The 13,845-nt window shown below is 52.5% G+C and overlaps 1 protein-coding gene across 2 annotated transcripts in view; it reads right to left on the bottom strand.

Moving 5' to 3' along the window:
• Positions 1-6,676, bottom strand: part of LOC124233856 (tyrosine-protein kinase transmembrane receptor ROR2) — a 204,642-nt gene extending 197,966 nt beyond the window's left edge. The window contains exon 1 of one of the 2 annotated variants that reach the window (XM_046651112.1): positions 6,253-6,676. In XM_046651112.1, coding sequence (XP_046507068.1) covers positions 6,253-6,340 — 88 coding nt within the window. In that variant the 5' untranslated portion in view covers positions 6,341-6,676. The remainder of the gene's footprint in view (positions 1-6,252) is intronic. The other variant, XM_046651111.1, reaches the window with a different exon arrangement.
• Between the last annotated feature and the right edge of the window lie 7,169 nt (positions 6,677-13,845).

Here is a 13,845-nt window from a genome sequence, read left to right as displayed (position 1 = left end):
GAAGACGGAGCTCTTGCCGTCTCCATCTCCTCCTCTAGACCTCCCGTGGCCCCAGTCCTTCACTAAACCGGGCTAGAAACGTATCCAATGTTACACAAAGACTGCCATACGGTGACCTGGGGGTTCCCTCACTGTCAGAACGAAGATTCCCCATTTCCAAATGTTCTGTAAGAGTTGAAAACACAAAATCACATCCTAAATAGGGCTACAAGGTGGACTGCCCCGAACGTGCCCGAAGGCGTCCTCAGCCTGTGGCGCCCCGCTCCTTCCTAGTCCCTCGGCTGTCCCTCCGTGGGCGGCTCACCTTCCAGATGGAACCCGCACGTCCCCACCCAACTCCTCATCGTGCCCAAAACTCTACTCATTCTCCTTTCCAAAGCCTGCTATCTTCCAGGAGCCAAAACGTTGTGTGCGTCCTCCCCTAGATTCCTCAGGGTTGAGTGACTTCTCCTCCTGCCTCAGTTTCTTCAGGATGCTTCTCACCCAGGACCTTTCCTGGGGATTCCCCAACAAGTCCAACACCTGGCCCCTTGATTCTTCACGCACCTTCCTTCTTAGGTACAAACACTACCCCACAACCCCACCAGCGGCTGCCAAGTTGTCCCCCTCAAACAGGCTGCAGCAGCCACCCCTGCCCTGCCCGGTCCATCCTGGCCCACCGGTCCCGTCCCGAACCCCCTGCCAGCCAAGATCCTGACACTCCTCACTGCACACCACTTCCCTGCTCCAAGCACCGAGCTCGGGGGCTTTCAGTTCCTCTGCCCTCCTCTCTCCTCAGCCCCTTCCCATCTGCACACACGTTCCACGAGTCCCACGTGGCCGGTCTCATCTCAGATCTCCTTGCCCGCCGGCAGGAAGGCCCCACCGCGTCCCAGCTGATGCACGTTCGATTCCGTTCCCGTTCGGACTTGATTCTGAATCCGTCATGAGCACGTCCTCAGTGTCATCTCTCTTCTCCCTCTTCCTCCGGCCCTGTGATCTCGGTCTCCACGTGGGAGCCTGCGTTTGCACCCCGAAAGGCGCCTGGCACAGCTCGGGGGCCTGACAGGTAAGCAGGGAGGTTTCCTGGGCCTTCCCCCGGCTGGTGCTCTTCACATCTGCACTTTCCATGACATCCATTTCCTTCCACCACTTGAAGAGCTCCCACTGCGTCAGCCTCAGCCTAATTCAAGTAAACAGTCGCCACTATCCTCACTTCATGGGCTTTTAATGGCCCTGAAGCAGGGTGCCACCCCTCCCAAACACACGCACACATGCACACGTATGTGTGTGCACACACATGTTCATATTGTTTAGCCCCGTGTCCAAAAGGTACATGCAAATGCTTAAAAACTAACATTTCCCCCAAATCGGCACTGTCTGGTATGCAAGCACAGCGCTAAGGGTTTGGTGCCTTGGTCATCACACATCTGCTAAGCCCCTCTCAGGGCAGGGCCCTCGAGTTCCACAGATGAGAGTCAATCCAGTTCATTTTGCCTTCCAATCTCCCGCAGTCAACAAACACAACTCTGAGCAAAAAAGGTGAAGCCCCTCCTTGCCCTGGAGTCTACAAGATGTTCTTGAAGCAACAGTGACAAACACTCAGACCCTGGAGAAAGTGGAGGACCAGCTCTTCCAGTGGTGGCAGACACAGCTTCCTGCAAGGATGGAAACGTCCTCTCTGTGAGTGAGGCCACCGGCCTCATTCAACTACTAAAATGCAGCTTGCAGAGTCAGAGAACTGAATCTTTCGTTTCATTTCAATTTAATTAATTTTAACCTAAACAGCTACACATACTTAGCAGCTACTACGCTCCACAGCACCAGTCTACAATGAGGCTATCTGTAACTCAACTGCATAGTGGCTTAACTAGCCCTCTGGGAGGGCGCTGGGGTGTGGAGACCATCAGGCGGGAGCATTTTGGATTTGGGGAAACCCTCCCCCACTCAGGAGGCCTTGAAGAAGCAGCCACATTCTCCCCAGATAACATCTCAAAAGTGACAGAGTGCTTACTGAAGCTCATTCCAATGACAATTAAAGACACACATACCACTTCCCCCTGGAACTCAAGACATTCTAGAGGACGAGCCACTTAGTATAATTAGGCTAAATTTTTTTGTAATTATTTCCTTCCCTTTGGCTTTTGATTTTTTGGTTCTTTCAGAGACAGAACTTTAAAAAGAAAAAAATAGACATCCCAAAAATGGTGCAGACCACACCAACACAATTCCCTATTTTTGAAAAGCTTTCTGAAAATTTCCAACATTGTTCAACAATTCTTTGGCCACTCTGTTAATATGATTTTAAACAGATCACACCCCAGACACATTTCATGACAACTGCACAGGCAAGCAGAGCTGTCCCGCCCTTCTTTCCAACTTGGCAAGGTCCTCGACAAAACCAAATAAATACACACTAGAAGAAAGAGGCTGGTACAAACCCCAGCCAGTTGCAGCCATAATTAATGGGCTGGAGCTACTCTTGTTGCTTAGATTTTTACTTCGAAACTCAAGAAGCCAGCACTACCCACCGAACTGCGAACATTTCTGTTACAGCACTGCAGTCGAACGACACAAAACCAAAGAACCCAGAGGGTCACTGAGCAGCGTTTTCAAAACTAGTCCTTTTCGCCCAACTGTCCTTTCATGAAATTGCTACTGCCCACCCGAGCAAAATCCAGACTTAACCTGCAAAGCTTCCTCTGAAAGCAGAGTCCCTGATTACTTCGCTTTGAAACCTTTCATGCATGATACTCATGGGGTCCACTTGGCAGTCACTGCAGGGTCCCCAAAGAAGGAAATATCTTAATGACAACTTTCTTTACCAGGAACAGAGTCACAGCCGGTAAGGAGCCCCCCATGGGGCACAGCAGGGTAAATCCAGCCCTTCTGCACGTGGTAACCACAGGATGCTGGGGGAGGGGGGGAGGCCTACGGGGGGACCCCTGGGGAATGGACCAGATAAACACCAAAAGGCCTCTGACATCAATGAATGATTTAGAAGATGGTTATAAACCCGGGGTAGGGATAACACTCAGTAGGCCACTTTCTTTTCCCTGACTACAACTTGGATTTGAGCACTTAGAGCTCTCCCAGGGAAAAGAGTCACAGAGTACACAAACTTCCTGTACTTAATCAGACTGGCCGGGGGGCCGCACACAGGGAGGCCAAGCCCCTCACACCCTGTCTCCATTTCAATCATAATGATAACTTTCCACATCCTGGCCTCCCGTGGAACGCATTTTAAAGGCGCGCCACTTCTCCAGTTGAAATCTTGCTTTAGAAATCCCCCTTTAGGGGATTAATCTTCCCTACCAACCAGATGGGCCGTTCCCCTACTCCTGCATTTCTATCCCATTGATCTTGGAAAAGATTCCAACGGCAAGAGCGGCGTTAAACCCAGACTCTGCCAGGCTAAAATGTCTCAGAGGTTAAACCAAGGCTGCACGTTTATGGGGAACACGTAATTCACCACAAATCACACCATAACAGAGAGTGACACACAAACGCCAACTGTGGCTGTACTTTGACCAAAGAGAAAAAAGGTTTCACAATAAAAACAGAAATGCTATATCACATTGCCTCGTAAACGGGCAGATCACCGTCACCAAAAACTACCCCTGGTAAACGCATATTTTTAAACCCATGTTGCTTTTTTGCACGCAGAATATTAAGCAGATTTCTTGTCCATTTTCTAACCATGACTTGCTTTACTAAGGAAAAGTTCAGCCTCCCTGATGAGAGCCACTCAGCAGTCTCCCACCGCAGGACACAGCAGCTTACACCGGGGGTCCCACGGCCGGCTTGTGCAGGGTCTCAGGATGGCGTTCTCCATCACGCAGACGCAGGGTTAAACTCACTCCCACCGTTAAAAACGGAAACATTTCAGATGTGTGCTGCTTCCCTGCTTGGTACACAGCCATAATAAGAAAAACATGTTGCCTTGCTATATACATAAAAACTTTTCTTTTTCCACAAAGTCTTCTTATTCAAGATGTTTTCGTTTATTTCCTTCTAGAAGGATCACTATCATTATTTATTATGACCACCACTCCAGGGATCTGGGCCAGAAGTAAACACTACTCTGTCGATATGGGGGGGAAGGAGGACCCCCAAACCCCCACTCGCAGCACGTCCCAGCCTACCCTACCTAGAAGGGGCACATAGTCCGCAATCGGTATTCATCTCCTTAGAGAACAGAGCCTTCTATAAATATGCAGAATAAGAATTTACATATCCTTTTAGAATAAATACCCGTTCCCTGTTTTCACATAGCAACTCACGTTTAGTGTACAAAATACACTCAAATTACAGGGATCCCTCTTCACAGGAGAAAAGATGCCTAACACTCAAATCTCCTGTAATCACAAAATTGTTCTTATATCTTAAATATGGATGATCGTATTCTTTGAATTTTCACTTAATCTAGCATTCCAGAAGGAAGAGAATTATAAACAGCTTTCCTACTCCCTCCCCTATAGAGGTTATTATTGCCTTACTGGAAAAAAGAAAATTAGGGTCCAAAAATTAAGTAAATTGACTCTGGATTGCTTTGTTCCTCAGAGATTTCCTAAATTCGAACGGAAAGGAGGGCAATGTTTCAACTTCTCCACCCTGAAACGCGAGCAACTTTCCCAGTCTTGTTAAGACCTCGACGTAAGCAGGAGACCCCTCACCTTTCCTGCTTCGCCCCCCTCGAATTCCTGCCTACGGCACCTCCCCCGCAAACGCAACCCGAACCGCCCGCAGCCCCACGTCTGGGAGCCCGAGTTTGGCGGAGGAATTAACCCCGGCGTGGCCGCCAAGCAAACGCTGCGCGAGCGCACGTCGAGTCCCCGGGTTTTAGCCCCCTCCTGTCCCCCTCCCACAGCGCAGCAAGAGGAGCCTGACTCTAAAGGGCAGAGGGGCTCCTGCGGGGCTCTTGCGGGGCCAGGGATGCAGAAATCCACAGGGATGTGGTGGAATCCCACAGACTGACTTAGAATGTCCTACCTCACTCACCTTTTCAGCCTGCACCCTGAGCGGTTTATGCTTTAAGGGGCAGAGACATAAATGCAAACCCCCAGCCAAGTCAAGTAACCAGGAATGTTCGACGTGATCAGCATCTGCTTGAACGGCCCCCAGGAAAGGCCGCCCAGCATTCCTGATTCGGAGCACCGGTCCCTGGAGCGCAGTGGGCAGCAGGGCTGAGCCCCCCCCCCCCCCCCCGCGCCGGTCCCCTAATGCTCACCTGCCCGCAGGAATGCGGGGAGGGGGTGCGCGATGCATGCGGTGGGCGACGCTGGAACCCACTCACGGGTAAGGCGGCGGCTCACATCTCTAGGACTTGAGGCGAACCTCCTCGGCCTCCAAACCTGGCGCACCGCCGCCCTCCCCACCATCAGGGTGCCCAAATCCGGCCAGGCGGCGCGCGGGCTGGAGGTGCTTCCCGGTCAGGCCGATGTGGGCCAGCGCAGCCTCCTCCCACCCCAGGCCGGTCCCGCGCGCCGCCTCTGAGCCTCGCCGCAGCTCCTGCGCGCCCCGGGGTCCATGGAGCCGAGTGCACGCAGGGCCCCCGGGGGACAGGGGGTGCCCCTCGAGGAGAACGACACCCAGGAGCTGAGCCCGCCCTCCAGCTGCGCCTTGTCCCTGGTCCCAGGTCTAAGGGTGCAGCCCGAAGGCGGCTTGGCCCCCAACAGCCCAAAAGCAGCCCAAGGACCCCCGACCCCAGGCACAGGAAACGCTGCCTCGGCCTCCTCCCGGAGATGGGGGAGGGGGAAGAGGACCAACAAAAGGGAAGCCAAGGACCCTTCGACCCAGAGGCAAGGGGTCGGGAGCCCCCTTCCCCGGGCCTCGCCCGACCGTGGCGCCCACCCTGGGGGCGACTCCGGTGCAGATGGAGGTCCCGGTGGCCGGGAATCCTGGAAGGGTAACCTCGGGGAGTAGGGCCGAGTCAAGGGCCTGAGAACCTGGGGACACGTCGGCGGAGCCCGGGCCGGGCCGCATCCACACTCACAACCCTCGGAAACCCCCGGCGAGGGGCGCCCCGCAGGCGCCGGCGCCGCCCGCCCCGGCCTCTGGAAACACTTAGCCGTCCCCAGAGCGCGCCTTATTGGTAGCAGCCCCGGGCGGCGGGGCGCCGGGCGCGGGCCAGGGAGCCGGAGCGAGGCGGGCGCGGGGGGGCCTGCCAGGCGCCCCTCGCTGGGGGCACGGGCGCGGAGGAAGGGACGGACGCACGAGCCGCGAGCCTCCCCCGGCGCACGGAGGCGGCAGGCGCGGGGCGGCGGGTCCTACCTGAGGTCCGGGGCACGGAGAGCAGGAGCGCGGCGGCCGCCCAGACGGCGGGGACGCACAGCAGCGGCAGCGCCGAGCCCCGGGCCATGCCGCGGGCCGTGCGGGCCGGGGCGCGGGAGCCACCACCCCTGTCGGCCGCGCGTCCGCTGCTCTGTTTCCCGGGCGCTTCGCAAGTTGGTCCCTTTCGAGGAACTCGTGGCGCTCCTCCTCTCCCGGCCCGGATGCGCCGCGAGGCTCCGGCCACGGCGCGGGCTGGCGGCGAGGCTCCGGGGCGCGGGCTCGGGCGTCCCGCCGGCCGCCGGGACGAGCGCGGGGGGCGGGCCGCGGGCGCGCAGGAGGCAGGGTCCCCGGCTCGCCCGCCCCGATGGACAGCGCGAGACCGGCGCCGGCGCCCTCTGCCGGAGGGACGCGCCTGCGGCGGGCGGGGCGCGCGGGAAGCTGGGGGCCGGCACCGGGGGCCGCCGCTCCCTCCCCGGACGTGCCTCCGGCCTGCGCCCCAGGACACTTGGCCGCAAAGGTGGCGCCTTGGGGGCGTCCAGCTAGACCTGGCCCGGGCTGCCCTCGCCGCAGAGGCGCCCGGAGCAGTTAGCACCCACCTTCAGGGGGCGGGACCCCCGGGGGCCTGGTCACAAATCAGTAACTCAGGACGACACTGCGCCCCGCCAGCCTCCACTGGGGCAAATCCGCGGCGCGGGAGCAAGAGAAGCGAGGGCTTGGAAAAAAGAAACGTTTAAGGAAAGAAACAGGCTGCGTCCCCGCCGGCGCCCTCCGGGACAATCGCGTCCCTCCACGATGCTCAGAAACCGCTGGGAGTGCAGCTGCGTGAAGGGAGCCCTCAGGAGCGCGATGCTATCTGAAGCCACTGCGGCTTTTGGTTGACTGTTAAAAGCAAATTGTATAATTTTACCTATTAAAGGCAGAACACTATTTGTTCTCTGCAGAGCCCCAGAACATGCAGAAGTAATTTGCTTCACTTGTAAAAGACATTTTGAACGCAATTCAAATAGCATATTTTCTTGCTTATTCTTGGTTTCGCTTAACACGTGCCAAGGTCTGGAATTGGAAGGCCTGACCCTCCTGTTTGTAAGTTAGGAATTTTCTTTGTTTTTGCTCTCTTGGAGAAAGGATTTGGAAGCTCCAGCGTCTCCGTTGTTTGTTTTGTGAGATTTATCTTTTAACTGATTATCAGGCAGATTGTTGGGCGTTTTTTGCTCAAGCACCATTTCCTGCTAGTTGGGGTGAATTAGGGAGAGCCCGGGCCTTGCGTGCGAGACCCTGAGGCGGCTGAGCTTGCCCCCCTGGAATTGACCCTCCACCACCTCTCACAGGGCAGGAAATACAAGTTCTCTTGCTGGGGTCTGCTGACAACATGGCCGAGCCAGCCCCGGCCATTACCCCTGTTAAAATTATCAAGGCCTCTCACTGTCTCTGCCGAATCTGTTTGGGGGAACAGCCCACACAGTTCTCATTCCTAATGCAGACCGGAGAGCCTGCGACTGTGACTGGCCAGAGGCCGCCGGGGATCCAGGGGGAAAAGGGAGACGATGGTAAAATCATTATCCAGACGCGCCCCCCAGCCCGGCGCACAGGCCGTCCTTCTGCCGCGCTGGTGCCGCTCTCCTGGGGGCTGTTTAAGAACTGCCAGGTGTTTATCTTTGGGTTTTTCTTCCCTTGGGGGCCCTCAAGGATGCTTTAAGAGTAAATAAGGCTTTAAGAGTTGGTCTTGAAGCACTTAGTTCCAGACTCCGCCATTCTGGATCTCGTGAAAACCAGACCTGGCGGCAGCAAGGGTCCTGGGATCCTTGCCCTCAAAAACCGGTGGGTCAGCACCGCTTTGTCCCTGACACGGGCCTGTGCTCCTGTGGCCCTGCACTGCATGTGGCTTGAGGCGGGAGTTCCAGAACCATACGGTCAGCAGCTCTGCCGTTTATTCTCGGTGTGAACCTAGGGGAAATGACCTAATCACGCCTCAGCAGCTCATCTGTGTGCAATTTTCCATGACTGGGTTCCTCACAAACCTGACCCCAGAGTTTAAACATCAACATCGATTTTTGCTGACAGTTTCTTGGGTGGGGTCAGAAATGTGGGTTATATCACATATGATTCCTTAAAGCTTTTTAAAAATTATCTTTTCAGCATTTCTCTTTCCCCAAATTTTCCCTATCTATAACTCCAGCCGGCTCTCCCCTGTCTCCCCCTCACTCCGTCCTTCCTCCCCTTTCTCCAGGTTCAGAACTGAAGGATAAACACAATAAGTTTATCTTTATAAATGAGAGGGGCCAAAATAGGCGCTTTCTAAGCAGTTAGCAGAATGTAGCTTAGGTCCAAAGCCAATTACAGCCACTTGTTCCCCCCACCTGTATTAGTTATCGATTGCTGCATAAATATCACGCCAAACCTAACAGCTTAAAACAGAAAACTTTATAATTTCACGTGGCTTCTGTGGGTCAAGAATGTAGGAGAGGCTTATCGAGGTCTGGCCCGGGGTCAGCTACGAGGCCGCAGTCAGACCTCAGCCAGGGCTGCATCAAAGGCTTGACCGGGTCCGGAGGGTCTTCACAAGGCAGCTTGCTCACACACCTGGCAAGTTAGTGCTGAGGGGGGGGCAGGAGGCCTCCGGTCCTCGATACAGGGTTTCTTGAGCATCCTCACAACAGGGCAGCTGGCTTCCCCAGAGAGAGAGCCAGGGGGCAGCTGCGATATCATTTATAACTCAGCCTTCGAATTCACGCACAGCCATTTCCGCAGTATCCTGTTGTGTCACATGCTGGCACTCTTCATTTAAGAGGGGACTGCAGATTGGTGTGTACCCTAGGAGACTGACCGCTTCCATGGAGCACAGCCGTGCTGGCCTCGGGACAGGCAAGAGGGCCAGGAAATGAGCGTGGTGTGTGCCAGCAAGAGTGGCAGGAAGAAGGCAGGCACCCATTGAAGGCTTGAGAGGGAGACGCAGACATCTGGGGAAAAACCTTCCTGGTGCAGTGTCTGGCCAATGTCAAGGCTTCAAGGCCGAGGGGTCTGAGGGTATCTGAGGAGCAGCCTATTGGCCACCTGCATACCTTCTTTTGTGAAATATCTGTTCAAATCTTTGCTCCTCTTGCAACTAGGTTGTATATCTCCTTATTTTCAAGAGTTCTTTACGTGTTTTGGATGTAAGTTCATTTCAGGCAGATAAAGCTGTAGATACAGATAATATTTTATCCCAGTCTCTGGCTTGTCTTTTAATATTTTTTAACCGTGTCTTTTCATAAGCAGCTGTTTCTCATATTGATGAGGTCCAATTTATCAATGTTTTCTCTTATAGGTAGTGCTTTTTGAGTCTCACTAAATGCTAGATCAGACCAAACAAAATCAGTGAGAGTGGAGTCTTTGAGCATACCAAACTTTGTGGAAAGTAGGTGCCTGCAGTCCACAACCCTCTGCCTGTCGGGCTTTTGTGTGGAATACACGCTCATCCCTGTGAGGGGATTTTTCACTTGTTCATTTCTTTTTCAGTTGGGAAAATCCTCAACTGAATTATGCCCTTCTGCTCTACTAGCAGCGAGTGATACAAAAGTCCAAGGACAAAACAAGATAATAGCCCAGCTTGTCAAACAAGATGGTCCGTTTCCCAGCCAGCCCTGGGGGCCTAGTGGTTCACTTTCGGTGCACTCTGCTTTGGCGGCTTGGGCCTGGTTCCCGGGCACAGAACCAGACCATTTGTCTGTCAGTAGCCATGCTGTGGTGGTGGCTCACACAGAAGATCTAGAAGGACCTGCAACTAGAATGCATAACTGTGTCCTGGGGCTTTAGGGAGAAAAAAAAGATGGTCCATTTCCTCTCTCCACTCTCCTTGCCTGTCCTGAATCCTCATCCTTGCCACCTGCCTCTCCACCATGTTCTACTGGTTTTACCTTCTGCATGCCTTCTGCCTACTGTCCTCTGTCCCCATTGCCAGCACCCTAACTCAAGATAATCTCATCTTTTGCCTGGATAAGAGCTTCCGTACTAGTCTCCCATTTCTGTCATCACCCAGCTCGTCTGCTCTCCACACACATATGGAAAGATCTTTTAAACTCAAGTCTAACTACGTTGCTGCCCCATGGCTTGCTAGTGCTCTCAAGTCAAAGATGGAAACCTTTACATTACATAAAGGATCTGACCCATATATGCCCAGCCTCATTCTGCTCCAGTCCTTGCTCATTTCCTCAAGAAGCCAAGTTCCCTTCCACATGGGGCCTTTCCACAAGCTCTTCTTTCTGCTTGGAACATGCTCTCTCTGACTTCCTTCACTTGGGTACCTTCTACTCCTCCCTTCGGCTGTCACTTCCTAAGGGCTGCTGCCTCTTGCTCCATCACCCCACGATGATCACGGCTCCATGCAGACAGAGCCTAGGGCCCCCTGGAGGCACATTTCACAGTTATAATCTTACCCGTATGATGCAAGCTTATTGATTGAAGTCTGTTTTCCCTACTGGTCTGAAGCTCCATAGGAAAGCGGCCTGTGTATCCCCACCAATGCCTGCGATGTGGTAGCAGCATATGTAGGAGGGAGGCTGGGAGGCAGGAAGTAAGGCAGAAAAATGCTCATGTGTTGAACTCTGATTTAGGACAAATACAATAAATTCTTCATTTACTGGCCCAGTGCCTTTCTCTCTAATGTGTAGCGAATCTTTATAGCATAATGCTAGCAGGTTCTCCATTTCACACTTACATCACTGAATGAATTTTTTTATAGGCTTATCCTGAAATTATACATCCATCCAAAACTACAATGGCTTTGTAAAGTATATTTTATCTCAAACCATTTATGTCTACATACAGCTTAAATAGGCTTTCTGGTTTCCAGAAATTCAGATTCAGGTACGATGGAACAAAGATTCCAGTTTTCACCACTACGTACAAACTTTAGAAGTTCACAAAGCTTGAGTGCAACCAATATACCAAAGAAACTTCATCTTAAATTTCCAATCTTTATGTCAAGAAATGAGGGCAGTGGGAAGACTGGCAGGAAACAATACCTTCCTTTGTCGCTCGTCTTTTTTTTTTTTAAAGATTTTATTTTTTTCCTTTTTCTCCCCAAAGCCCCCCAGTACATAGTTGTACATTCTTCGTTGTGGGTCCTTCTAGTTGTGGCATGTGGGATGCTGCCTCAGCGTGGTTTGATGAGCAGTGCCATGTCTGCACCCAGGATTCGAACCAATGAAACACTGGGCCTCCTGCACCGGAGCGCACAAACTTAACCACTCGGCCACAGGGCCAGCCCCTTGTTGCTCGTCATTTTGTCCACAGATGATCCCCACCTGGCAGGTGGTCATCTTGAGGAGGCCACTACTAGTTGGAGCTCTGGTCTGAATCTCCTTAATCATGTTAAGAGGTCTTCTTCCTCCCCTGACAGCAAATGTGTGGTCTTTTCCAACACCAAGCCTCCATTTCTCCGAACAGCACCTGGGAGTCCCACAATTTAATTCTAGCCTGACTCTACCCGCCGTTAGCATCAGACTGTACAGGTTAAGGGCCCAGTCCCATGAGATACCCTCAGAGCCAGCCTCAAGTGCCCAGATTACTGACACTCCAGTCCAACTTGGCTGCCAAGTCGGGATTCCCCCAGCCTCCTCCTCAGGTTTGATAATTTGCTAGAACAGCTCACAGAACTCAGGAAAGCACTTTACTTACTATATTCAGTTTATTAGAAAGGACACAGCTCAGGAATAGCCAAGTGGACGAGATGCATAGGGCAAGGTATGGGCTTGGGGGGGCGTGGCCATTCCACGCCCTCTCTAGGCGCACCCCCCTCCCAGCACCTCCATGTGTTCGCCAGCTTGGAAGTTCTCTGAACCTCTTCATTTAGGGGTTTCTGTGGGGGTTTCACTATGTAGGCATGATTGATTAAATCATTGGCCATTGGTGACTGAACTCAATCTCTGGCCCCTCTCCTCTCCCCAGAGGTTGAGGGGCGGGGCTGAAAGTTCCAACCCTCTAATCATGGCTTGGTGTTTCTGGTGACCAGCCTCCACCATGAAGCTATTAAGGGGCTCTCCAGCAGTCACCTCATTAACACAAACTCAGGTCTGGTTGAGAGGGCCTTGTTATGAATAACACAAGACACTCCTGTCATTCAGGAGATTCCAAGGGCTTTAGCAGCTCCGTGCCAGGAACCAGGGGCAAAGACCAAAAATTTCCCATTATACCACACATGTGGTCAGAATATTTTTCCTGGCAGAGCAGTTAAAGATGATAGTTTGTTCTTTTTTGAAAAGAAAAGTCAATAAAACCAAGATATATTTATATCACCATGGTTACTAGAATAGGATTATTGGATGAAAATACTAATACTGCTAAGGTTTTTGTTCAACAACGTTTCATGCCTATAATATCTACAAAAATCCCCTTTAAAATAATTTATTTCTCAATCTTAAAAGCAAATATAGAATCTCTATCATTTATGGATCAAAAATCACCAGTCTTATTGGACAGTGCTCATGCGTCCAGCTCCTCTCCTATGTAGTGCAATCTCTGAAATACACAGAAAACCGTCCTGGTTCCACAGTTCAAGCTTTGGCGACCTGAGACCTGCAGGGAGCTGCCTTACGTTCACCCCGCTGGTTTGGATGTGTGTTATGGGTTGCATTGTGTCCCCAGAAAGGTGTTGAAGTCCTAACCCCAGTACCTGTGCATATGACCTTATTAGGAAATAGGGTCGTTTCAGATTCTCAAGTTAAGATGAGGTCATCAGAGTGGGCCCTAATCCGGTATGACTGTGTCCTCATGAAAAGGGGACATTTGGGCACAGGGACAGACACGTGGAGAGGGAAGACACGTAGGGAAGATTTGGAGTTGCACTGCCACCAGCCAAGGAGATACCAGAAGCTGGAGAGAGGCCTGGACCAGATCCTTCCCCAGTGCCTGCAGAGGAAACCCGCCCAGCCGACTCCTTGATCTCAGATTTCCAGCCTCCAGAACCTGAGAAAATGAATCTTGTTGTTTAAGCCACCCAGCCTATGAAGCTTTGTTACGGCAGCTGTAGGACACATTCGATGTAATAAATGGACACAGAGAAGAGGGGGTCCTTTCAAATTACTTACTATTAATGATAAGATTGTTAAGCATAACACAAGATTGTCCAATATACTCTCTAAACTGGATGAAATCGACACACCCGCACATTCTCTGGTGTTAGAGGAACGAAGCCACAGTGCCTTCACCTGCAGGAGGGAGTGAGGGCTGGTCCAGTGAGCACCTTGTCCATGTGGGTGCTCTTGCTCTCTGGGGCTCACTAGGCCCTTCCAGAACTGGATCCACTGCAAGGACTCTAACAGAGTGAGAACCAGAGCTTCCAGGAAAGACTGGATCTTCCAACTTTAGGCAAGGAGAGTGACACATGCAGCCCCGCGGAGGGAGCGGTGTCTTCATACGTAGCAAATCCCACTATGTGGTGCCGGATGTGATGGGCGCTCTAGGTATGCGACCCCTCCCACAAGGTGTGGCATGTCTGACAGAGATACAAATGAGGCCACCCTGGTACTTCAGTGCTGAGAAGATGCAGTGGCTGTCTCTGGGTCTTAGGCAGTTCTCAAATGTGAGCTGATGGGGTATTGTGGCCAGAACAGGGGC

The sequence above is a fragment of the Equus quagga genome, unplaced genomic scaffold, assembly GCF_021613505.1.
Source record: "Equus quagga isolate Etosha38 unplaced genomic scaffold, UCLA_HA_Equagga_1.0 268.1_RagTag, whole genome shotgun sequence".
Taxonomy (NCBI): Eukaryota; Metazoa; Chordata; class Mammalia; order Perissodactyla; family Equidae; genus Equus; species Equus quagga.
Note: the sequence above shows the minus strand (reverse complement) of the source record. Positions and strands in the feature narration are given on the sequence as shown.